The sequence below is a fragment of the Bos mutus genome, chromosome 18 (assembly GCF_027580195.1).
Source record: "Bos mutus isolate GX-2022 chromosome 18, NWIPB_WYAK_1.1, whole genome shotgun sequence".
Taxonomy (NCBI): domain Eukaryota; kingdom Metazoa; phylum Chordata; class Mammalia; order Artiodactyla; family Bovidae; genus Bos; species Bos mutus.
The window spans coordinates 11002850-11028657 of NC_091634.1; the positions used below are offsets into that span (position 1 = coordinate 11002850).

The following is a 25808-nucleotide window of genomic DNA, read 5'->3' on the forward strand; positions in this document are numbered from 1 at the left end:
CAGCAAGGATCAAACCAGTCAGTCCTAAAGGAAATCCACTCTGAATGTTTATTGGAAGGGATTTGAGCAAACTCTAGGAGATGGTGGAGGACAGGGGAGCCTGGCATGCTGAAGTCCATGGAGTTGCAAAGAATTGGACACGACTTAGCAACTGAACAACAGCACAGCTGAGAGACTGTGCCGGGACTGAAGACGGCCCATGGTGGGGGTGGAATGCGCTGCTCTGAAAGCCTGAGGAGGGGATGTATTTTGTCCTCAAGCCCCAGGTTGGCTGCTAGGACTTTGCTAGACCCTGAAGAGGGAAAGAGAAGGAGGCGCTGTTCTCTAATTTTCTTGAGAAGAGATACAGTCTTGAGGGAGTAGCCAGGTATTGGGAACCTCCTAGTTTTGAGGAAGGATGTTATTCAGTCTTTGGCCCCCCCAGTAGGAAGAAGAATGTGTAACCATGGAAGCATCTCTCATCTGAGGAGGAAAAACAGCCTAGTCTAAGGAAGGAGGCATAGCCTTTGAGGCCTTTGGTGAGGAAAGAGGACCAGACTTGAGGAAGCCCTAGTCCGAGGGAAGAAGCACAGCCTCTGTGGTGAAGAAAGAGGACTAGCACTGGGGAATCTCTTAGTCTGAGGGAGGAGGCGCACCCCTGCTTTTTTTACTTTCTCACCGGAAGCTTCCAAACCCCTAGAAATGCCCTAGTAGAGGGGCACCATCTGGCGGAACAAGCAGGGAGGCTTAGAGGAGGGGGTCGGGGGTGCAGGTGGGGTGGCTCAGGAGAGGGTCGCGGTGCCCAGCGCGACGGTCAGCACCGGCAGGGCGAGGCGGAGGCCAAGCGCTGCGCCCGAGTGGCACTTGGGGTCCAGGATGGCGCGTTGCCTGGCGTTGCAGACGGGCCGGCCGGCCAGCCGGTGGCCCGGGAGCACCGGGAAACCCTCTTCCTGGCACAGGTCGCGGGTGCCGCAGCCGCGCACGCTCAGGTTCCGGCCGCCTGCGGAGACGAGGGTGGGGACGGGGACGTGAGGCTGCGCCCCGCGAGGGCGCGCGCCTGGCGCACGCACTTCGCCACTGGTATCAGCGCCGCGTCGCTGTCTCCAGACTCCCGGAGTTCCTCCAATGCAACAGACTGCCTGGAAACTCCCTCCAGCCTCGCGGGGTTGCCTTCCTAAAAGGCTCTGTCACGTGGAAAGGCGAGCACAGAGCGCGCCAACCTCGGAGGGAATGGCCGGCCCTCAAGCCCATCTGTGCCCTCCAGGAAAACTTACCGGCAGTGTTCTGAGCCTTGATCTGGAGCTGGTCACCACCGTTCCTTTCCTTAATCTTTGTGTGTTACTCATGTGTTACAGGTGTTCTTTCACTTGTATCAATATTAATAAAAATTATGACACCTGGAGGCCACTCGGCTTCACACATCCCTCCAACCAGTTTCCCAATTATTTCCTAAGCTCCTCGCAGCCCTATATGATTAGTATGACAGGATGTGACATATTTATATAAAAACGTAAATATGCCAGAGTAACCAGTTTATTAAGGACTTGTGAGAAATTTGAAAGTTAAATAGTCTGGCTTCCCAGGTAGCGCTAGTGGTAAAGAAACCACCTGTCAAGGCACCTGTAGAGGCAAGAGATGAGGGTTTGATCCCTGGGTCGGGAGGATCCCCTGGAGGAGGAAATGGCGACCCACTCCAGTATTCTGGCCTGGAGAATCCCATGGACGGAGGAGCCTGGAGGACTGTGGTCCATAGGGTTGCACAGAGTTGGACTTGACTGAGCAGCAGGTACACACCAGCAGGAAAATACTTAACTACAACTGTTGGTGTTATTTTTAGGTCCTTATCTTTTAGCCATATTTGGAAATGCTGATGGTTGAGTAGTAGGATATCTGCATGTGTTCAAAATAACATGGGGCCTGGATAGAGATGAAGCAGGATCGGACATGAGTAGGTAATGATCACAGTTGGGTGAAAGGTCCACAGGGCTTATTAAACCGTTTACTCTTATATTTGCCTTGGAATTTCTCCATAATACAAAAGTTAAGAAGAAATGTAAGCCTCACAGCACAGTCTGAGTTTATGTCATCTTGCCCTGAACTGGAGTACACTTTCTCAAAGAGCCAAGTTTGTGAGTCATGGTCCCACACCCACCGTCATGCACACCCATCCACACATGTACACACACACACACACCTCAATCCCAGTCCATATGAAGCCCAAGAGACCAGAGAACAAACCACACAAACACACCCAGGCTTCCTGCTCACTGACATATCACCCCTTCTCCAGAAACACCCACACACTTACCCCATTGTGCACAAAAAACTAACTTCCCCAGTTCATCTCTTCCCTGGACAGTGATCGATTAAAGAGCTATTCTGTCCACCTGAGCCTTATTCACATTTAACAATGATAACCACTAACACTGCTGCGGCTGCCACTGCTAAGTCGCTTCAGTCATATCTGACTCTGTGCGACCCCATAGATGGCAGCCCACCAGGCTCCCCCGTCCCTGGGATCCTCCAGGCAAGAACACTGGAGTGGGTTGCCATTTCCTTCTCCAATGCATGAAAGTGAAAAGTGAAAGGGAGGTCGCTCAGTCGTGTCCGACTCTTAGTGACCCCATGGACTGCAGCCCATCAGGCTCCTCTGCCCATGTGATTTTCCAGGCAAGAGTACTGGAGTGGGTTGCCATTGCCTTCTCCGAACCACTAACACTGAATGTCATCAATTCCAAGATGCAAATCCCTATTCCCCAACAGACACACACACACACACACACACACACACACCATTTAGTCACTCAGTTGTGTTGTACTCTTTGCAACCCCATGGACTGTAGCCCACCAGGCTCCTCTGTCCATAGGATTTCCCAGGCAAGAACACTGGAGTGGGTTGCCATTTCCATCTCCAGGGAATCTTCCCAACCCAGGGATGGAACCTGAGTCTTCTGTCTTGGCAGGCAGATTCTTTACCTCTGAGTACATACACATATTTTTTAATACTTTGGAAGACAGCTGTCTTCCTGTCTTCCCATCACCTTAGATTTGCTGACATGCCATACATAGCCCTTACTATGTTCTAGAATTATGCTCTTCAGTATAGTAGCCACTAGCTGTATGTGGCTCTTGAGCCCCTGCCATGTGGTTGGTTTGAACTGGGATGGGCTATGAGTGTAAAACCCATGTGAGATTTCAAAGACTTAGTAGGAAAAAAATGAATGTAAGATTTCTCATTTATCATTTCTTATGTCATTTGCATGTTGAAATGATAACTGTTGGATAAGTTGGGTTAAAAATATATTATTTGGTGGAAACCAACACAATTATGTAAAGCAATTACCCTTCAATTAAAACATAAATCAATTTAAAGTTAAAAAAAGAAGCCAGAGGAAAATATATTATTCAATGAATTTCACCTTTTACCTTTTGCAAAAGGCTAGTAAAAATTTTTAATTTGCATATGTGGACATTGTATTTCTTTTGGACAGCACACATCTAGAAGCTTCATGGATTATCTTATTTAATATTCATAACAGATAAGAGACTTTGATTATCCTCTTTCTCAGATGGGGAAATTGAGGCACAGACAAAGAAAGTCCCCTACCCAGAGTCACCCAGCTCATAAGGGCTAGGATTTGAACCCAAGCAGCCTGGCCCCAGAGTCCTGCTTTCTGCCCTCTACTCCATCACCTCTGTCATGAACTCCTCTCATCCTCATCAAACCCTGTGAGGTATGTACCGGGGTCCTGTGCTGGCTCCCGGCAGGCATGCTTCTAGCATCCCCACTTATCAGAAGAGAAAAATGAGGCTAAAGGAGATGAAGGTGCTTGGGCCTCACAGGGTCAGTGATGGAACTGGGCCCCCCAAACCCAGGCATGCCTGTATCCAAACCAGTGTGTTCAGACGCACTCATGCACACGTGCATGCACACACACACACACACACACACATCTTACCTACTTCGGACACCAGATTTACGTGGATACACTCGGTCTCCCTGCTGGGACACTGCATGTAGAAGGAGGGGCTGCAGGGCCCCGAGTGGCCCCCAGGACATGTAGGACACAGGAACTTACTCAGGGTGCTTGAGGCTGGCAGAGCGGCTGTAGAGAGGAGAGTGATGGTCAGCCGGGAGGACTCTCAGGACCTTCCAGGGTCCTTCATGTGCTCATAGGCTCTACTACAGGGGGATGACCTTAATGGGATTTCCCAGGGAGCTGCAGTCAAGGTGGCTTAGGGCAACCTGACTGGTAATGAGGATTGAGTGCCTACCCTCCTCAATCCAGGACAAACTCTCCTCCAAAGTCACCCCACCACCTCCTTGGCCTCCCATCTGACCACTCTCTGGTGGCAGCTCACCAAGAGGACTGGGCTCTTGGCAGTTGCCTTGGCAACAGGTGGTGTTGACCCAGAAGCCGAAACCAATGCTGTAGGTCAAGGCAGAGATGGAGTTGGCAGGTGTGCAATCCTTGGAGGCCACACAGGAACCATTTCTCCAAGCGACAGAGTTAGTTGCGCCTAGGACTGGAAGGATATGGAGGGTGGGTTCATGAGAAGCAAATATGAGCCATCTTCATTTCCCCACTAGGGACTGAACCCACATGTTTACCAGCACCCTCTGCTGTGGAAGTGCTGAGTCCAGATCACTGGACCGCCAGGGAATTCCCCAAATCATTGTTAAGTCATGAAGTCTGTTTTTTTTATCATTGTGGTAAAAAGTATATATATACATAATACAAAGTTTACCTTCTCGGCCAGTTTTAAGCGTGCAGTTCAATAGTGTTCACTATATTACATTGTCGGGTAATAATACATCTCTAGATTTTTTCATTTTGCAGAATTGAATCTATCACGATTCTGCTTTCTTTTTCCCTGATTTTGACCACTCTAGATACCTCAAGTAAATGGAATTATACAGTATTTATCTTCTTGTGTCTGGTGAAGCTTCTATATTTTTAGCTGCTTTGCCATTCAGGAATTCCTATGACACTTGCAGCATCAGGTTTTAAACTCCCATCCTCTGTTGCAACCAACCTCTGTCCTTCATAGCCAGGAAAGGGTTACCATGGCTAGAGTTGAAGCAGCAGACACAGGAGGGCAAGGAGAGGTCTTGGATGTCTTCTGTCCCCCTTCTGCCCGTCCTCACCCATCCTGTCCCAGGGGCGCTCACCTGTGACGCCCACCGTCTGAAGGCAGTGGTTCCTATCTTCAGTGCAGGGGAGAGGGTTGCAATGGTGGAGGTCTGAGCAGGTGAAGCACGTGGTGACCTTAGCCTTGCTGTGGGCTGTGTAGGGACCTGGGGAGAGAGGAAGATGAGCTGGCTGGAGGATACGTGTGTGTGCGTGCACGCATGTGTGTGTCAGTTTCTGGGCACATAGCTATATGCGTGTGACGGTGCTGTGTGGATGCACTTCTGTGATGAGGCAGTTTGTGTGTATGAGCATCCAGGCCTGTTTCTGTATGCACACGTGGTCATGCGGCTATACATGCATGTGCTGCACTCTGTGTGTTCTGGAATTGTCTGAAGAAGGGTAGGAATGTTTGTGTGTCTGCTTTCGCGAGCTCCTCTGTGTGTGGGTGTCTATGTTGCTGTGGTCGTTTAGTCTCTAAGTCGTGCCTGACATTTTGCGATCCTATGGACTGTAGCCCACCAGGCTCCTCTGTCCATGGGATTGCCCAGCCAAGAATACAGGAGTGGGTTGCCATTTCCTTCTCCAGGGGATCTTCCCCACCGAGCAATCGGACCCACGTCTCCTGCATTGTTAGGCAGATTTTTTACACTGAGCCACCTGGGAAGCCCATGTGTCTGTGTAGGAGGCTGCTCTAGGGAGTCTGTGTTTCCAGCAAGGTTTAGAGTGCTTGGATATACATGTTGGTGCACAGATGTGTATGTTAGCTAAGTGTTTCAGTGTGTGTGTATATTTTGTACTTGTGTGTATTAATATGTGTGTGTTTGTACCTTTCTCTTTCCCCGTCCATGTGCTTGGATCTGACAACCAACAAACATCCGTGTGTGTGTCCCTGCACAGATGTGTCATATATCCACAAGGACTGTACCCACAAAAATTCCATGTCCCATCTCCCAGTTGTCAGTAATCCTAGTTTGCCCTTTTCGTCTTTCCACGTTGTAAATTTTAGCTCTCAAGTCTACCATTTTTTTCTTCATCGTCATCATTCATTTAATCCTCTAATTAGTTTTGAAAAGTAAACTGCCTAACAGCTGGTAATCTGAGATAGTAAAGGTGAGAATGTTCCTGCTTTGCCTGCAAGTTCAGCAAACATATCTTCTTTATCACAGGACTGTCTTTGCTGTGCAGGTTCTAACAAGAGTATTTTCTATGCCCCCAGGACACTGAATCCAGGTTTGAAAATTACCTTTGCTCCTCTGAAATGTCTATAATTCTGCTCAGTTGTCACTTAAAAACCTGTTGCTGGGACTTTGCTGCTGATCCAATGGCTTAGATTCCACTCTCCCAATCCGGGGGGCCTGGGATTTCATCCCTGGTCAGGGAACTAACCCTACATGCTGCAACTAAGACCTGGCACAGCCCAATAAATTAAATAGATATTTTACAAAAAAAAAAAAACACACAACTGTTAACCTGGTAAATACTATCTAAATTAACATCTCTCTTTTCTGGAAGACAAAAACTATTGTCAGTGTTCTTTGGTAAGCCAAAAGAAGGCCGTTGTCAAATACGTCTTCTTTCACAAGCCAGGAAGTGAAGAAAATGAAAAGACCATCAGATTTCTTCTAAACCGAGTTTAGATCTCGAATCTCCTTTACACAACAGGATGTTCTCGTTTTGACGTAGTGCTCCTCTGCAGGCGTGCTTTGGGTGCTGGGATGTAAATGCAGATGGTCTGTGGATGTGGGCCAATGGGATTTTCTGCATCCAGGTGTCGGGTGGTGTGAGTGCATCTGTGTGCATCTGTGTGGTGGTGTGTGTGAGCACACGCCTTCGCACATATGAGTAATTGCATTCTCTGAGAGCTTGATGGTAGGGAGAGGGGATACTTGGGAACACATAAGATCAGGAAGGGCATTAGGGACCCAGAGAGGGCAAAGAGGGTAGAGTCTCAGGAAGTCTGGGTTCAAAGCACCTGGCTGGGTAGTAGGAGTCACACGGCTGCATTCGGGCTTGGTGATGAGACGAAATCCAGACGCTTCTGGGCCCAGCGTGGTGTTTGCTTGCAGGTGGCAGATCTCTGGTGTAGCACAGCCTTTCAGGGTTTGGGGGGTCCCTGTAGAAACAAGATAAAGTTGGCGGGGGAGACTCAGAGCTTGAGCCTTCCCAACTTGATGTCTGTCTTTCTCTGTGTGAAAGTTTCCAGCTCTCTTGATTGTTCTGTATGATTCATTATCAAATCTATCTGGTCATTTCTTACAACCTCTTGTTGCCCACTCATTTGAAGGGTTCTAACTGTATTCCTTCATATATGTCACATATAACTACGCTATGTTCTGTGGCTGCTAACTATAATAGCTGAGTTCCTTGTGGGCCCACATCCGTCGTTTGTTGCCGCTGCTCTCACTCATGGTGGCTTGTTTCCTTGTGCGTTTCATGGGCTCTGGATTGGGAGCTCACATGGGGTTGATGTCATCCGTGGGAGTCCTGGAGGCTTTTCCCTGGAGAGCATTTGCCTTTGCTTATACTGAGATCAAGTGGCCTATGCTTTGTCAGATAAGTCAGATCAGCTGACTCACTGGAAAAGACCCTGATGCTAGGAAAGATTGAGGGCAGGAGGAGAAGAGGAAGACAGGATGAGATGGTTGGATGGCATCATCAACTCAATGGTCATGAGTCTGAGCAAACTCTGGGACAGAATGAAGGACAGGGAAGCCTGGTGTGCTGCAGTCCATGGGGTCACACACAGTCAGACAGGACTTAGCAACTGAACAACAAAATACTGAGAGCCAGGGGTTTTACCAACCTGGGATCATTTCAGTTTCCTTCCAAGATCCCTGACTTACATAGGGGTTAAAGAGTCAATTCTCCAACCATGCTGTGGACCCAAGATCTAGTCACTTAAAGCAGGCTTTTTTTTTTTTTTTTGGCCCACACTGAGAAGCATGTGGGATCTTAGTTCCCTGACCAGGGATCGAACCCACACCTCCTGCACTGGAAGGTGAGGTCTTAGACATAAGACCACCGAGGAAGTCCCTTAAAGCAGGCTGTTATAAGTATTTGCTCTCAGGGCCACTGTGCGTTACATGTTTACTCACTGATCTTCTGATTTCTGCTCACACTTTAGTTTTCTTTGGGGACCCTTGGAAATCTCCCTCAAGCTCCCAAAATCATGGGGAAACTTTTGTACAGCATCTAGTTCATCTGTAAACAGTGGAACCAAGGGGGATGGGTGGTGGGAGCAATCCATCCTGGAAGCAGGCTAAAAGATTAGAGTGTATTGCCTGCGGAGCAGTTAAAAACAATAAAACCAACTGAAAGTCGGTCTGCTTTTTATTATCATCATATGCCAGCATTTCTAAACAGTGGTAGTGATAAATACCTCTCTCCACCGGAGCAGACCACTCCTACCATTCTTGTTCCTCTCACGCCCACCCTCTGAGCATGCCACTGTTTGTAACAGAAAGACCCTGCAGAGGATCTAGTCCACCAGACTGCTAGGAGCAGAAGCCCAGACCACTTCTCTCCTTGACTCTTCACAGGTAATCTAGTCTCTGATCAGTGTGGTTGTGTTCCAAGCCTTTTGTTCAAAAAGCCTCTGCTCCATCCCTTTGCAAACACGTGATGATTTAAAAATACACCTGCAGGGACTTCCCTGGTGGTCCGGTGGTTAAGACTCCACCTTTCAATGCAGAGGATGCCATTTCAATCTCCGATGGAGGAGCTAAGATTCCACATGCCTCATTGCCAAAAGACCAAAACATAAAACAGAAGAAATATTGTAACAAATTCAATAAAGACTTTTTAAAAAATGGTCCACATTTAAAAAAAAAATCTTCCCTGGGGTAAGAAATGGCAACCCACTCCAGTATTCTTGCTTGGAGAAGCCCATGGACAGAGGAGCCTGGCGGGCTACACAGTCCATAGGGTCGCAAAGAGTCAAACACAACTAAAGCGACTGAGCACGCATATCTAAGGCTTAATAATAATAAACTTATTTTTTTTTAATGTGAAAAATAAAATAAAACTACATGTGCACATTCTTTAAGACCAATCGGTGAGGGTCGACACCTCCTCTCCAATGAAATCAGATGGACTTTTGTGATTATTTCGATCAATAAAACATAGACGACATGACAGGCTGTGAATTCCAAGGCTAGGTCATAAGAGACCATGCAGCTGCCACCCTGTTTGCTGGACTACTTGCTCCTGAACTCTTCAGCTGCCATGCAAAGATGGTGGCAGCCTTGATGTGAGGAAGCCCAATGAAGAGAAACCACACAGAGAAGCTTTGAGATTACATGGAGAGAGAGGTGGCCAACTAGCCCCAACTGCTGCCTTGTTTGCTGCATTAATCAATGTATTGGAGCTCCAGCCGCTGTATAAAAAGCCCCAAGGCAGCCATGCTGTAAGGAAAGCCAATGTAACCAATGTGGAGAGAACACATGGAAAAGCCCAGATTCTACACGTACGAGATGCTCATTAAGCCCCTAGTTGCCCCTCGGTGTCAGCTCCAGCAGCCCTCTAAGTGTATCTATGTGAGAGGACAGAACTTTCCAGATGAGCTTTTCCTGAATTCCCAACCTACAGAAACCATAAGAGTTAATAAATGATTGTTTTTTAAGGCACTACAGGTAAGAGACATTTAAGTAGCAGTAAATAACCGGAACACACATGCAAATGAACTTCAACACTGATTTGTGCAGACAGCGTGGAGGCTGGCCATGCAACTGACCTCCTGAAGGGAACCCTTACCTCCATGCCATGTCCCACTGAGGGTGAAACACACAGTCTGGTTTCCAGTGCAGTTCATGACCGACAGGGAGTCACACTGAGCCAACTTATTCCCGGGACCGTAATGGCACTGTAGCCCGTTGGGCTGGGCTCTGGGTCTTGCTTCTGGTGGGAGTGGTTGTAATGAGAGTGAGATGGGGCTGAGGGAGACCCCCCTTTCATCCCCCTTTTCCCACCCTCTGTTCTTGCTGCTTCCACCCACCACAATCTTCCTCCAAAGTGAGACCAATCTGGTCTGAGACACCTCCTTCTGGTCCTTGAAGACTGATTCCAAGGAGCAGTGAACAGAATCAAAGGTGGAGTTGGCCCCATGCTGTCCGTTTGTCCTAAGCAAACCTTCATGCTGAAGTCCAAGGGTTCTTTCATTCATTCCACAAACATTTCTTGAGCACCTACCCTGTGCCAGGCCCTGTTTTCAAGACATTGGCCACACGGACAAAAGCCCTCCCTCTAACACCCCAAATTCCAAATGTGATGAAAAGGCGATGCTGTTATTTTAGATCTTAAATATTGTGGGGTTTTACAAAAGGGTAGTTCACCACCATCTGGTTAATTCCAGGTTCTCCACCATCTGATTAGTGTTCAGAGCTTTCTTAGAGATCTGGAACATTGAAGAGGAAGCTATTTAAGCATATTTTTTTTCCTTAGTCAAAACAGCCACAGATTGTTTTAACATGGGTTTATACTGAAACATTGGCAGATACAGAAAAGTAGAGAACTGTGCTGATTAATAGATGGCTTCTCTCTACACGTGGTTATTAAATACTTAAACTGTGGGTAGTTCCCTTTGGGATGTGCTCTGAGTATAAAACACACCCTAGAGGGTGTGTTTTCAGAGGTTTCATTTGGGAAAAGAAAGTAAAAATATCTCATTAATAATTATATATTGATTATCACCATGTTGAAATAATAGCTTGGATATGGTACCTGAAGATCTATTCTTAAAATTAATTTCACCTGCGTCTTCCTACTTTTGAATGTGGCTACTAGAAAAGCTTTCATTCTCTGTGTAGCTCACAGTTTATTTCTACAGACAGCTATGGGCATCTTGCACGTGTGTATGCTAAGTCACTTCAAAGGCCAGTCGTATCTGGCCCTTTGAGACCCCATGGACTGTAGCCCGCCAGGCGTCTCTGTCCATGGGGATTCCCCAGGCAAGACTACTGGAGTGGGTAGCCATGTCCTCCTCCAGGGGGTCTTCCCAACCCAGGGATCAAACCCAGATCTCCCGAATTGCAGGTGAATTCTTTACCACCTGAACCACCAGGGAAGCCCTACCAAGAGACAATTACTCCAGTACCCCTGAAACTAACACAACATTGTAAATTAACTATACTGCAATATAAAATGAAATATAAAAATATTTAAAAATCTTAAAGAGCAATAAAGTAAAAATATGGACTTCTCTGGTGGTCCAGTGGTTAAGACTCCATGCTATCAATGCAGAGGGCGTGGGTTCGATCCCTGGTCAGGGAATTAAGATTCCACATGCCATGTAGTGTGGCCAAAAGATAAAAATTAAATTAAGATTACCAGTAGAAGAATCTGAAAAAGAACAGATATATGTGTTTGTATGACTGAATCACTTTGCTATTCATTTGAGATTAACACAATGTTGTAAATCCAACATAAAATTTAAAAATTTTAAAGGAACAAAAAAATAAGATTAAAATGATCAGTAGAAGAATCTGAAAAAGAATGGATATGTGTATATGCTTATTTTTAAATTTAAAAGAATGAAAAAAATGAGACAATTGCTCCAAGTTTTCTAAAGTAGTCTCTGCAACTTTTCTTTACACATAGGAGCTTTGTTTGATGCAGTTATACTCCTAACTGACAATCTATATGCTGACTAGCATACCCCACTCTCAGCTCAGACCTGGATGTTGTATTTGGTTGATGTGCACAGTTTAGGAGGAAGGAAGTCCCAGGGGTCTGGACGGATGGCTAGTGGCCCCAAGTGTGGAGCTGTCTATAGAGTCTCCCCACTGATACACCTGCCAAATTCAAAACTCCTTCTCTGGGAAAAACAGCCAAGCAACAAAAAGTGATCTTTATCACCGTTCAAGGCCAAGTTTGGAAGGAGCCAGCGAGGAGATGCTCACCGTCAAGGTTGAGCAAATGCAGAGTCAGCACCAGAAAACGAGCATTTCCCCTTAGCCTAGACTGAAGCCCATCACCAATCATGACATATCTTGTTCTGTTTGACTAGACTTCAGGCAACCCCTCTCCTAAGGAGAAAGAAGAGTCTGGAGCTTCTGTTAAGTGCCGCCCCCCACCACAATAACTCCATAAGTACAGCTACAATTTATAGAGTGCCTACTCTGTGTCAGCTTTGCACTCTCTGCAACTCTTGCACAAATTATTGCACACCCATTTTCCAGATGAGAAAACTGAGGTTCTTCTTGTCCCCATCAGCCAAGCAGAGCCAGAGACTAAGGCCAAGTTCCCATGACACCCCACCAGGGTGTGTGATCCCTCAGGCCTGGCCAACAGACCTTGTGGGGTAACACTGCTACAGTTGTCTTCACAACAGGCTGTGCGGATCCAGAGACTCAAGCCAGGACCGTAGGTCAAGGAGTAGACATCTTTTCGACAGTCCCCAGGGGCCACGCAGGACCCATTCTTGATGACAGTCCCATTTGCTGGTGACAGAAATTGAGGATGGGAAGTTAGAGACCTCCCTGCCCCAAAGCCCTCCGGGACCTCTGCCCCCTCTGCAGCAATCCCCACAGATCAGTCTGGGGCTTCAGATGGTGTTGAGACCACCCCCCGCCACCCCCACCTCCCCACTGCCATCCCAGCAGCCCTGAGCTAGCTGAGCTACGAGGTGAAGTTCGAAACCTTCAGTCCCGGAGGGGCTGGTCCAGGCCACTCTCCTCCAACCCCTGCCCACCCGCTTTGTCCATCTTCCCTACCCACCCCCCGACCCCGTCCGGCCCATCCCCCACCCAGCTGCAACTGGCTAAGCAAGCAGGCGTCCTGGGCCGGAGGACAGGTTTTCTCTATGCAGTTTCCCAGCAAAGGGCAGACTGGACACGTCTTGGTGGTCCCTGTGGGGAGAGAGGGGTGATTATACCCTGAGATTTGAGAAGGAGGGAAGGAGAACAAACACATATACTCATACGCAGACACACAAGTCAAAAATAGAGCTAAGAGGGACTTCCCTGGCGGTCCAGTGACTAAGATTCTGTGCTTTCAATAGAACTAATGGTGGTGGGAGGGCTGCTGGGAGAAGATCAAGGAACATTTTCCTGGTGGTGGGTAAATGGCATTCCAGGTGGGTGAAACATTGCAGGCAAAGGTTGGGAGCTGAAATCAGCATCTCGTCTGCATGTAACTTACCAGTTCTCACCACGGAACTCTTTCTCCAAACATCTCCCCCTTCCCCCACCAAGTCCAGAACTGAACAGATAAGAGAGTCATTTCCTGAACTTCCCCCTTGAGGTCCAGTGGTTAAGAATCCACCTGTCAATGCAGGGGACATGGGTTCTATCCCTGGTCTGGGAAGATCCCACATGCCGTGGAGCAACTAAGCCCGTGTGCCACAACTATTGAGCCTGTGCTCTAGGGCCGGGGAGCCAAAACTACTGAAGTCCTGACACCCCAGAGCCCGTGCCGCCAAGACCTTGTGGGGTAACACTGCTAGTGCCACCCAAGAGAAGCCACCACAATGAAAAGCCTGCACACCGCAGTATAGCCCCTCTACTCTCCTGCAGCAACCAAAGGCCCCTCCAAAAATAAATAAATCATTTTTCTTTTTTAAAAACAGTGTCATTTCCCTTCATCGGCTGAGGACCACCCTGTCTGTCCAGCAGGTCTTAACCCCCAAGACGTCTCTGAGGCTCTTCCAAGAAATCTCAGGGCTCTAAGACACACACCCTGAAAAGGTGTATGGCTGACCTTGACTCACACCGTCTACTTATAGAAGAGGTAACTGAAACCAGATGGAGTTTGAGTTTTACCCAAGATCACACTGTGAGGTCCTGGGCTGGGTCTTGACTGTTTAGTTCCTATCCTGAGCCAAAGTGAAAGTGTTAGTTGCTCAGTTGTGTCTGACTCTTTGTGACCCCATTCTCCAGGCAAGAATACTGGAGTGGGTTGTCATTTCCTTCTTCAGGGGATCTTCCCGACCCAGGGATCAAACCCTGGTCTCCCACATTGCAGGCAGATTCTTTACCCTCTGAATCACCAGGGAAGATCTCTCCTGAGCCAAAGGTAGCAGAATCATAACCAGAGGGAAGATAGTCAGGTGAGGTAAAGGAATAATAAGTTATTATTAATAACTCACCTTCAGGCAAGGCCACTTATGGCCTGATATTGTTCTAAGTCCTTAAAAATCTCTTTAAACAAAAATTTTTGTAAGTTTAGAATTATGTTTTATTTGGGGCATTCCTGAGGACTTAAACCCAAGATACAGCCTCTTATATAGCTCTGAGGGACTGTTTCAAAAATGTAAGGGAGGAGTTTTCTGGAATATAGTACAGTATAGGAGTTTTTGCAAAAACAAAAACAAGAAAACAAATAGTTGAACACCAAAAGGTTACTGTTAATTAAAGAAAACCCAGAAGTATCAAGTTATTTAATTTTGCACTTTTCTATCCCCTCTAACACATAAGTTCAGTGAGAGCCCTGCCCCCAAGAGCCCCCTGAGGGCTCTATCATCCTCATTTCACAGATAGGGAAACCAAGGCATAGAGAGGTTAAGTGGCTTGCTCAAGGTCACGCAGCTGAGAAGTGGCAGTGCCAGGATTTGAGCCCAGGCAGCCGGGCTTCAGAACTATGCTCTCAAACACCCCATCCAGCTGCCTCTGCTGAACAAAAAACCAAGATACAAGAAGCTGCCACTCGGACTCCCATCACCCCCTCCCTCTCCGAGGAACCACACACAATGCACCTTACCTTCTGGGACTGCCAGCGCTCCCAGGAGCACTAGAAGTGGGGGGAGCCAGAACATGATCCAGGCTGGAGAGGAGGAAGAAGGACCAAGGTGCCCTGGCCTTTTATTCAAGGGCCTTGTCTAGGGTGTCAGCCCTGGAAGAGGGAGAGCAAATAGGCGGGGTGGATAGAGCCCCACCTGCCAAGCTGGCCACTGGGAGCGGGGCAGGGGCCTAGAGAGCTTGGAGATGGGGAAACTGAGTCCTGAGGGGCCTGGGGGACAAGCCAGAGGCTATTCAGTGAAGCCAAAGAAGGACAATTGGCCTGTTTTTGTTGTTTTTGTTTTCTTCTTTCCTTTTTCGCCCTTTTTTTCCTCGCTTTTTTTTTTGTTTGTTTTTTGGGCATGTTGCTGTTATTAATATTATTACTAATAGGTTTGCTGGTCATTTTATAGGAGACATTAACTCACTGGATCCTTCTAATAATCCTACAAGCCATTATCATTAACCCTCGGAAGCATATTCCAAAATATTTGACCAGGGACTCCCTTGGTGGTCCAGCAGTTAAGAATCTACCTGGCAGTTCAGGGGACGCAGGTTCAATCCCTGATCAGGGAACTAAGATCCCACATGCTGAGGAGCCACTGAGCCCACATGCCTCAGCTAAGACCCGACACAGCCAAACAAAAAATAAATAAATATCTTTTTAAAATATTTGACCGTCAGTCAGTACAGGGCAGGCTCTGCAGCAGTAACAGTTCAGCCCCATTACTAGAGTGCTGTTCTGGTCCCCTTCACCAACCTGGTGATTCCGTTTTAGTTAGTAGAACTTGGGGGTGTCTGGGAAGACCCAGACATGCCACGAGTTGGGGAGCAGCCAGGGTCTTGGAAGAGCAGATTTCTATCAACCAAATCTGGTTAAAGTCTCAATATTTTAACAGTTGGTATGGTTGCAATCAGCCCTGAGTTTCCCCATTTTACAGAGAAGGAAACTAGAGCTCAGAACAGTCCAGGCCCTTGTCTGAGGCCACAACGTGAGGATTCTGGCACAACCAGGATTTGAACCCAGGCCCCACTGACTTGGCTCCACCAAGAAGGGAAAGGGAAGACATCGCGCCCCTCCTGACGAGGCCCACGTTGCTCTCTTGCCCTCACCTCTGAAGAAAGGCTTGATTTGCACATCTGCTCAATGGGAATAAGATCCATCTCAACCACCCACAAAGGGCCTTATAGTCCCAATGCTTGGAATGTCTCTTCACCAGCTTTGAGTCCCACCTGCCTCTCCTTTGAGAAGTAACTCTGGGGCTGCCCCTTCCCTCTCGTTTGGGGCCCCAGTGTGTTGAGCCCTGAGGTCCATTTCTTTCAACTCTGAAATCCTTATGATTTGAAATCAGAATTGATCATCTTCAATGGGCAGTTCCATCCTCCTGCAAGCTCTGACCTCAGGGGCCTCGGTCAAGGACCCCTGCCCTACCCCCAGGATCTATATCTGGTCTTAGGAGACCACAGCTTGGCTGACACTTCCCAGGAAGGAAATTAGTTAGACCCTCAGGGCTCTACCAGTCCCTAAGCAGATAAGAAGAGAGATATATCACTGCCCTGGTGACACTAAACTGGGATCAACCCAGAGCCCTCAGGAAAGGCTCTGTTGGCTACATTCCTGTGCGGGTGATGTATACTAGTGATGCTCAAGCTTCAAGGAAACCACACGCGCATGCCAAGGAGGGTGAGCACTGAGGAATCAGAAGGCCAGGATTCAAGTTCCAGTTCTGTCTCCTGAAGCTGGGTGATCTTGGACATTTCACGCACCTGAGTCTCAGTATTCTCATTTGTCAAGGAGCGCACATAGGAGGACTTATGTCATAGGGCTGCCATGAGGATAAAACGAGCTGATGCATCAGAGAAGAACGCTGAGAACAATAGATGCTCGATGGCATCATCATCTCATCATCGTCTCATCATCATCTCCCCATTATAATCGTCATCATCTGGCAGTGGGCCTGGCAAGGCTGGGGTTGGGCTGTCCTCTTGGCTCAGAGGAGAGATCCCAGCAGAGAGAAAGGACCACTCCAAGGTCACTTCACAGGCCTTGCCAGGCTTTCCAGACTCCGGGGCGGGGCCCTCGATCAGGGTGTAGAGTCAAGGAGGCCACTTGGGAAGGAACCAGTCCTAAAGAGAAAGGCAGGAGGCTGGGGTGGGGCGGTGTCTCTTCCCACCATGGGATGGGATGCTGTGGCAGAGACGAGTTTGGGGAGGAGGCCACCTCCTTCCCAGGTGGATCCCCAGCCTCTTGGTTCAGGAGAAGTGGGAAGAAGGGAGAACAGTCCCCAGGGAGCCTGGGGTTCTTGGAGGAGGAAGCAGCTCCTGGTGCTTTGTGAGTAGCAGCCAGTCTCCTCAAAGGTTAGCTGATAACTGAGGTTGAGTAAACAGGCCACCTACTGCACGAACACGAGGTTTTCTGAGTAAAGATTGTGAAGGGCAAGGAAATGTCCCTTCCATGCCTCCCTGCCCTTAATTTAAAACCTGGAGGTGGGGGACCTCAGGGCAATTCTCTAATGCATGTCCAAGCAAATATTCCCAGGTAGCTGAGTGATAAAGAATCCTCCTGCCAAAGCAGGAGATGCAGAAGATGCAGGTTCAATCCCTGGGTTGGGAAGATGCCCTGGAGGAGGAAATGGCAACCCATTCCAGTATTCTTGCCTGGAAAGCACCACAGAGAGAGAAGCCTGGCAGGCTATAGTCCAGGAGGTCATAAAGAATTGGACACAACTGAGCACGCACCCACCCCCCCCTTTTATAGACAAACAACAGTATATGATACACACAATTCTGCCCCTAGATTTTTCCACCTGACAATCAGGTAACCTGAATTACACAGTTTCCTCTTTCTTTTTCCTGTTGGATAAGTATACCTCTTGTACAGTTTGGTACAAACCTCTAGGACAGTTCACTGAGTAATTACAAACCGCTTCGGTGAAAAACGTAGGTACAGAGTTCTGCGTTTCAGAAGTGGTGAAGTGTTTTTGCAACATCAGGAACGTTTTCTACATTTGTAAATTTGAGAGCGATTGCGAAACGACCATCTGTTTCCACTCCCATCAGTAGTGTGGGGAGTGCCTGTTTCCCATAGACTCCCTAGCTTTGTGCATCATCCAGGTGTTTTATTTTTGCCTACCTGTAGGAGAAAGGGGTGTGGTAGGACACCATGCTGTATGTGCCCAGTTGCATCGGACTCTTTTGCAGCCCCAGGGACTGTGTGCAGCTCGCCAGGCTCCTCTGTCCATGGGACTCTCCAGGCAAGAATACTGGAGTGGGTTGCCATTTCCTCCTCCAGAGGATGTTCCCTACCCGGGGATTGAACCCACATCTCCTGCATTGGCAGGCAGATTCTTAACCACTGGATTACCAGGGAAGTTTCGCCATTGTGTGTCTTCTTCCATCCTTTCCTAACTTTTTGTCAATTCACAGGAGCTATATCCATGTCCTGTGGCTGCCACAGCAGACTACCACAAACTGTGTGACTTGAAAGAGCAGAAATGTATTATCTTGCAATCTAGAGGCTGGAAGTCCAAAACTGAGGTGTTAACAGGACAGTGCTCTCTCTGCAACCAGTCAGGGGATGCTTTCTTGCCTCCTGGCAGCTTCTAGTGATTTGCTAGAAGTCTTTGGCTGGCAGTTTATAACTCCAATCTCTGCTTTCAGCATCACATGGTCTTCTCCCTGTGTCTTTGTTGTCACATGACCACCTTCTTATAAAGACATCAATCACATTGGATTAGGGGGTCCACCCTACTCTACTACGGGTCTTCTCTGGTGGCTCAGACAGTAAAGAATCTGCCTACAGTGCTGGAGACACACCCCAATGTCATGAAACCAGGGGGAAGTGTGGCAAAGAGGACTGATGGAGGATGGTCTGGAAAGAGGCTAGGGGCTCCCTACCCCTGGTTCTTGTCCCCCCAGGACAGCATGGTAGTTACCCAAACCCAGTATGGTAGTTATGAGCGTGAGCCGTAGAGCCTTGGGTCCAAATCCTGACTCTCCACTCTGACCTCATCTTAACTCATTACATCAGCAACAACATCCTTGTTTCCAAATAAGGTCACATTCTGAGTACAGGGAGTTAGAACTTCAGCATATCTTTTTCTTTGTTTGCTTCTTCTTCTTCTTTTTTTTAAATAGGCACACCCTTCAACCCCTGATTGGAACTGTTAATCTATTAGCAATATTAACTCTCAGATCACAATGATTATTTCTGCTACTGTACCTAAGTGGGGAAACGTAAGCTGCTAAGAGCTTGAGGTAGGAAAACCTTTCGTTGCACAAACTCAGCAAATGTTTTTCCTCTGGCTCCCATCCTCTCTCCAGGCCACCCCAATGTCATGAAACCAGGGGCAAGCGTGGCAAAGAGGACTGATGAAAGATGGTCTGGGAAGAGGCTGGGGGCTCCCCGCCCCTGGTTCTTGTCCCCCCAGGACAGCATGGTAGTTACCCAAACCCAGTATGGTAGTTATGAGCATGAGCCGTAGAGCCTTGGGTCCAAATCCTGACTCTGTACTTACAAGTCATCACAGGCAGGGAACTTAACCTCTTACCTGCACCCAGTCCCTAAGTCGTGCCCAACTCTTTGCAACCCCACAGACTGTAGCCCACCAGGTGCCTTTGTCCATGGGATTCTCCAGGCAAGAATACTAGAGTGGGTTGCTATTTCCTCTTCCAGGGGATTTTCTCAACCTCCAGGGGATCTAATCCACGTCTCTGTCTCCTGCATTGCAGGTGAATTTTTTTACCACTGAGCCACCTGGGAAGTCCAATAACCTCTGGTATTCATTTGCTATTGTTGCCATAATAAATTACCACCAACTTACTGCTTTAAAGCAAAAGGAATATATTCTCTTACAGCACAGGAGGTTGAAAATCTGAAATGAGTTTTTTTATATGTAATTACACATTTATATATTTATTTATACTTTATATATTTTATTCATGGACTGCGCTGGGTCTTAGTTGCGGCATGCAGGATCTTTCGTTGCAGCATACAGGATCTAGTTCCCTGACCAGGGTTGGAAACCGGGCTCCCTGCGCTGGGAGCACAGGCTTAGCCACTGGACCACATGAGAAATCCTTGAAATGAGTCCTAAGGGGTCCAAACCAAGGGGTTAGTAGGATGGCGCTCCCTCCAGAAACTGTAGGGGCTCAGTGATCTCTTTGCCTTTTTTTAGTAGCTAGAGCTGCCCCTCTTCCATTCCTTGGTTTGTGGCCCCTTCCTCCATCTTCAAAGCCAGCAGCAAAACATCTTCTTTCTCTGACCCCAGTTTCCTTCACTCTGTCTGTAGTCGCATGCCCACCTGCCTCCCCTCTATATTGACACTTGTGGTTACACGTAGGGCCCACTCAGATCTTCAGGGTGAGGGATGTCCCCATCTTAAGCTCCTTGACTTAGTCACATCTGCAGAGACCCTTTGTTCACATGAGGTAACGTCACAGGTTCCAGAGCTTAGGACCTGTATCTCTTGGGAGGTCATTGCTCAGCCTAAAGCAAGAGATAGATGCACGCCTCCCTCCTGCCCAGGGTAAAGTGATTGAAGATTCATTCCCTGTGGGCTGAAACTCCAAGAGGAGAATAGCAGGACAATTAAGAGAGGAGGTCAGGCCCTGCCTAGACCACATATTTCTTTTTCTCAAAGTCAGGAGATTGCTCCTTGGAGGCCAAAGGGGAGTTACGATAACAGATATTCTCTACCCATACACATTTTTGGTAGAATTCATCTTGGCTAAGAGATGCGTGTGCACATATGGGAAGATGCTGAGATACATCACCTACGGACTGTGAACCAGGCCAGTCAAAATGATTGGCCAAAGGAAACCCAAAAGAAATGCCCCATGAAAGTAATTCAAACTGCAAGAAGGTGCAACTCAAGAACTCTCTCTCTCAGTCCACCTGCGTGTCTCTCCACACATACTGTACTCTTTTTCCTCTTAATAAATACTTGACCTGCGTCACAACTTTCTGTCTTGGTGGAAATTATTTTCTGCAGAGCCAAAGGGCCAGGGCCCTTGTCACTGGCCACCGGTCTAGCGGTTAGGATCTGGTGCTCTCACCGCCCCGACCTGGCCTCAGTCTCTGGCTGGGAACCCAAGCCCCGCTCCAGGCCGTCTCGGGCCAAGGCCACCTGATCAAGCCTACTACACCTCTCTGAACCTTCAGTTTCCTCAACTGTAAAATGGGGGATTGGGAGGATTCACCAGATTATATAGATAAAGGACTCAGACCACTCCCCTGCATGGCTACAGAGCCCAGTCAAACCGGGAGGTGGAGGTCCTCATTCATGGTGTCCCGCTTTGGGCCTCAATTTCTCTATCTGGAAAAGGGGGGAAAAGGAGTGTGGACTTCAGGGTCTCCCAGCTCTGCCTCTGCCAAGGGTAGGTCCTCCTTTGTCCCTCATTTTTGTAGAGGGAAAGGCGAGGGCCTGAAAGGAGATGTCCCCCATCTGGGAGGTAGCCAGGCCAGGATGGGAAAGCCCATGAGTATTGCCTGTCAGGCCTCCTGGAGTTGGGAAGGTAATAGCTACAGCCCCACCTCCACCATCAGCCCAGGCCAGAGGGGGTCACTTCCTCAGTCAGATGGCAAGAGGCTGAGGGGATTACACACACACACACACAGGCAGTGTCTGTCAATCTGTCTCTACTTTTCTCTCTTTGAAGGCAACAGAGGGTCCTTCTAGCTAACTCTGTCTGTTAATCTCTCTCTGCCTCTGTCCTTGGCTCTCAGCTTCGGTCTTCTTTTGCAATGAAAAAATATTTAATTTTGATAAAATGCATATAACATAAAATTTGTCATGTTAAGGGTACTGTTCAGTAGCCTTAAATACATTCATTGTTGTGCAGCCAATATTCAGAATCTGGGCATTTAAAAAACTTTATTTTATATTGGGCTATAGTTGACTTATAATGTTGTACTAATTTTAGTGGTACAGTGACGTGATTCACTTATACCTATACACACATCTGGTCCCATCACATCATGGCAAATCAATGGGGAAACAGTGACAGACTTTATTTTGGGGGCTCCAAAATCACTGCAGATGGTGACTGCAGCCATGAAATTAAAAGAACCTTACTCCTTGGAAGGAAAGTTATGACCAACCTAGACAGCATATTAAAAAGCAGAGACATTACTTTGCCAACAAAGGTCCATCTAGTCAAGGCTATGGTTTTTCTGGTAGTCATGTATGGACGTGAGAGTTGGACTGTAAAGAAAGCTGAGTGCCGACAATTGATGCTTTTGAACTGTGGTGTTGGAGAAGACTCTTGAGAGTCCCTTGGACTGCAAGGAGATCCAACCAGTCCATCATAAAGGAAATCAGTCCTGAATATTCTTTGGAAGGACTGATGTTGAAGCTGAAGCTTCAATACTCTGGCCACCCGATGCAAAGAACTGACTCATTTGAAAAGACCCTGATGCTGGGAAAGACAGCAGGCAGGAGGAAAAGGGGACAACAGAGGATGAGATGGCTGGATGGCATCACCGACTCGATGGACGTGAGTTTGAGTGAACTCCGGGAGTTGGTGATGGACAGGGAGGCCTGGTGTGCTGCAGTCCATGGGGTAGCAAAGAGTCGGACACGACTGAGCAACTGAACTGAACTGAACTTTTTCAGTTTCTTTTCCCATTCAGATTATTACAGAGTACTGAACAGAGTTCCCTGTGCTATCAGTAAGTCCTTGTTGGTTATCTATTTTAAATATTGTTGTTGTTTAGTCACTAAGTCGTGTGTGACTCCTTTGAGAGGCCATGGACTGTATAGCCCACCAGGCATCTCTGTCCATGGAATTCTCCAGGCAAGAATACTGGAGTAGGTTGCTATTTCCTTCTCCAGGGGATCTTCCCGACCCAGGGACTGAACCTGGGTCTCCTGCATTGGCAGGAGGATTCTTTACCACTGAGCCACTAGAGAAGCCATATTTTAAAGTGTATGTCGAGTCTCTGTGTCCCTCTCTGATTTCCCCTGAGTCTGGCTGTGTTTGGCCCCTAGCTCTCTCATTCTCTCTCCTTTTCTGTCTCTATCTCTCTCGATCCCTCTCCCTCTATATTTATACAGGAGATTTTCCTCTCCCCAGCCCTGGGAAACCCCCGAAACCCTTGGGCCTCACCCAGGACCCCACAGGCAGGTAGGAGCTGGGTGAGGCCCAGGTGAGTCAGAGGAGGAAAGAGCTGACATTCCTGCAGTTTTTTTTCTGGAACTGTCCACAGCCCAGCCTCCTGCCCTTCTCCTCCCATAACACGTCACTGGACCTCACAGTGTGTGTCACTTGGAGAGAGCAAGTCAGAGACAGAGACAGCGAGGGAGAAAGAGAAACATACAAATGGAGGACGGAGCCAGAGAAACAGGGAGAGACAAAGAAAAGGAGCGGGACTTCCCTGGTGATCCAGTGGTTAAGACTCCATGCTTCTAATACAGGGGCCCCGGGTTCAATCCCTGATCAGGGAACTGGATCCCACATGCTACAGTAAGAGTTCTCCTGCTGCAACAAAGACCTGGTGTAGCCAAATAAATCAATATTAAAAAGAAAGAAAGAAAGACAGGAGCAAAACGGACATATTGAAAAAGACAAAGAAGGACTCCCCCTGGCCATCCAGTGGTAAGACTGTGCCTCCACTGCAGGGGTGAGGTCCAGGAACTATGGTCCCATATGCTGCACAGCCAAATAAAAAAAGGCAAAGCACAGAAAGGGAGAGACAGATGGACAGATTTCAGGAAACTAGAGCAGTCTGGGGTGGGAGGATGGGAGGCCTCCGAGTTATTTCTCTGTCTTCAAATAAAAGAGGAACTCATAGTCCATAGCGATGACGTCATCTGGCCAGGAAGCGGCAGCGCCAGACCACAAGCTCCATGAACTAACGAACCTGAAGCTACTTTTCACCGAGAGATGCTTCCTCCCACCCCAGACCCATTTCACAGCTGGGAAAAGCAAGGATCCATGGAGTGAAGCCACCTGCCCAGGGTCCCCCAGAAGCAAGGGCCTGAACTGGGTCTCAAGGCCACCTGGGCCAACACCCCGACTTTCTATCTCCCCACCTCATCTGCATCAGTATCTCATTCAGTCTTCACGCCAGCCCCAAGAGGGGCTAGATTTTCCACATGAGGAGACTGACGCTTGGCGATGAGGATATCGGTTGGGCTGTACTATCCTGCTGTCGTCAGCACAATTGCTGTCCTCATGTGTCAACATGACAGTTCTACCTCCTGCCCTATCCTACCCATGGAGAGGAAATGCAGGACCAGAGTCTAGAATCTGGACCCAACAGGGATAACAATGGCAGTGACTCTTTTATTGAGCACTTGCTATTATTATTATTATTGAGCACTAGCACGGCGCCAGGCACTGTGCAAGAATGTACACTTTTCTGTCTCTAGCTCACCAGCTGTGGGAGGGAGGCAATTAGCTTCCCTTTCCAGATAGGGGACTTGAGGCCCAGAGAGGTTAAGTAACCTGCCCAAGGCCACACAGCTAATGAGTAGCTGAAACTGGAACCCCCACAGCCTGGTCTCAGCCCCCACACTCTGAACCACTAGGTATACTGTCTCTTAGAAAAGAAAATTTCTTGGAGACTTTTCTTACCTTATCTTTTTAATTCATTCATTCATTTTTGCCTGGACTGGGTGTTCGTGGCTGCACGTGGGCTTTCTCCAGTGGCAGAGATCCAGGGCTACTGTCCAGTTGTGGCACTCGAGCTCAGTACTTGCAGGGCAAGGGCTTAGTTGCCCCAAAGCATGTGGAATCTTCCTGGACCGGGGAATGAAGTCATGTTCCCTCCATTAGCAGTCGGATTCTTAACCACTGGACCACAAGGGAAGTCCTTTTCTTATCTTATCTTAAAATGATTACCTTAAGGCTTTGATACGTTAGTAAGAATAATGATAGTTTAATCATTATTGCCATGGTAGAGGTAGCTACTGCTTACTTACAGCCTACTACTGTGTCCCTCTTGATTCTGTTCCAGTTACACTGGCCTCTCTGCTGTTCCTAGGTCTCATCAGGTCCGTTCCCACCCCAGGGCCTTTGTACTAATTGTTTCCTTTCCCTGGAACTCTTCCTGGACCATCTGTCTGAACGTCTATTCTCACTACATTCAGCCTCTGTTCAAATGTCACCTCCTCAGGAAAGCCCTCCAGGATTACCTGGCCTAAAACAAATCTCACCTCACTTGTACCCTTGCACCTCCTTCAACTCAATTTGTTTTTCTGCATTTTACTTATCACAGTCTGACAGCGATAGACCAGGTGATACATATTTACTCCCTACTGTCACAAGGTCAGGGACTTTTCTGCTGGGTCCACAGCTTCTGGACCAGTGCCTGGCAGAGAGCAGGTCCTTGGTAAATGTTGACAGAGGTTGTTGAGGCACTCCATGTGGGCCAGTGACCATTTCAGGCATTTAATTCTACCGCATTAAATTGCTCTGATTGGGAGGGAGAGGCTATTTCATGTTTTGTATTTTATTTTTCTCTTTTAAAAGCTTATTATGGGGACTTCCCTGGTGTTTCAGTGGCTAAAACTCCATGCTCCCAATTCAGGGAGCCTGGGTTCAATCCTTGGTCAGGGAATTAGATCCCACATGCTACAACTCAAAATCTCAGAGGTTTAGTAAAATACCCAAGGTCACACAGCTAATGACTAGCTGAAACTGGAACCCCCACAGTCTCATGCCACACAGAAGGTTGGAGATCCTGCGTGCCAGAACTAAGACCCAGTGAAGCCAAATAAATATTAAAATAAATAATCAACTGTGGCTCAGTGGTAAAGAATCTGCCTTCCAGTGCAGAGATTTGGGTTCAATCCCTGGGTTGGGAAGATCCCCTGGAGGAGGAAATGGCAACCCACTCCAGTATTCTTGCTTGGGAAATCCCATGGACAGAGGAGCCTGGTGGGCTACAGTCTGTGGGGTTGCAACAAGTCAGACACGACTTAGCAACTAAACAATGATATTTTGCCTTTTTTTCCTAAAGTATTTTAAGGCAAATGCG

The 25808-nt window shown here is 47.9% G+C and overlaps 1 protein-coding gene across 1 annotated transcript; it reads right to left on the reverse strand.

Moving 5' to 3' along the window:
* LOC106700902 (uncharacterized) lies at positions 1 to 25289 on the reverse strand. The gene is made up of 10 exons (XM_014478681.2): positions 24404 to 25289; positions 14808 to 14939; positions 12857 to 12958; positions 12404 to 12550; positions 9867 to 10010; positions 7087 to 7227; positions 5153 to 5278; positions 4342 to 4506; positions 3939 to 4085; positions 1 to 979 (listed from the first exon to the last, which is right to left on the reverse strand). The coding sequence occupies exons 2-10, from the start codon at positions 14860 to 14862 to the stop codon at positions 762 to 764; spliced, it is 1245 nt and encodes a 414-aa protein (XP_014334167.1). The 5' UTR covers positions 14863 to 14939; positions 24404 to 25289; the 3' UTR covers positions 1 to 761.
* Between the last annotated feature and the right edge of the window lie 519 nt (positions 25290 to 25808).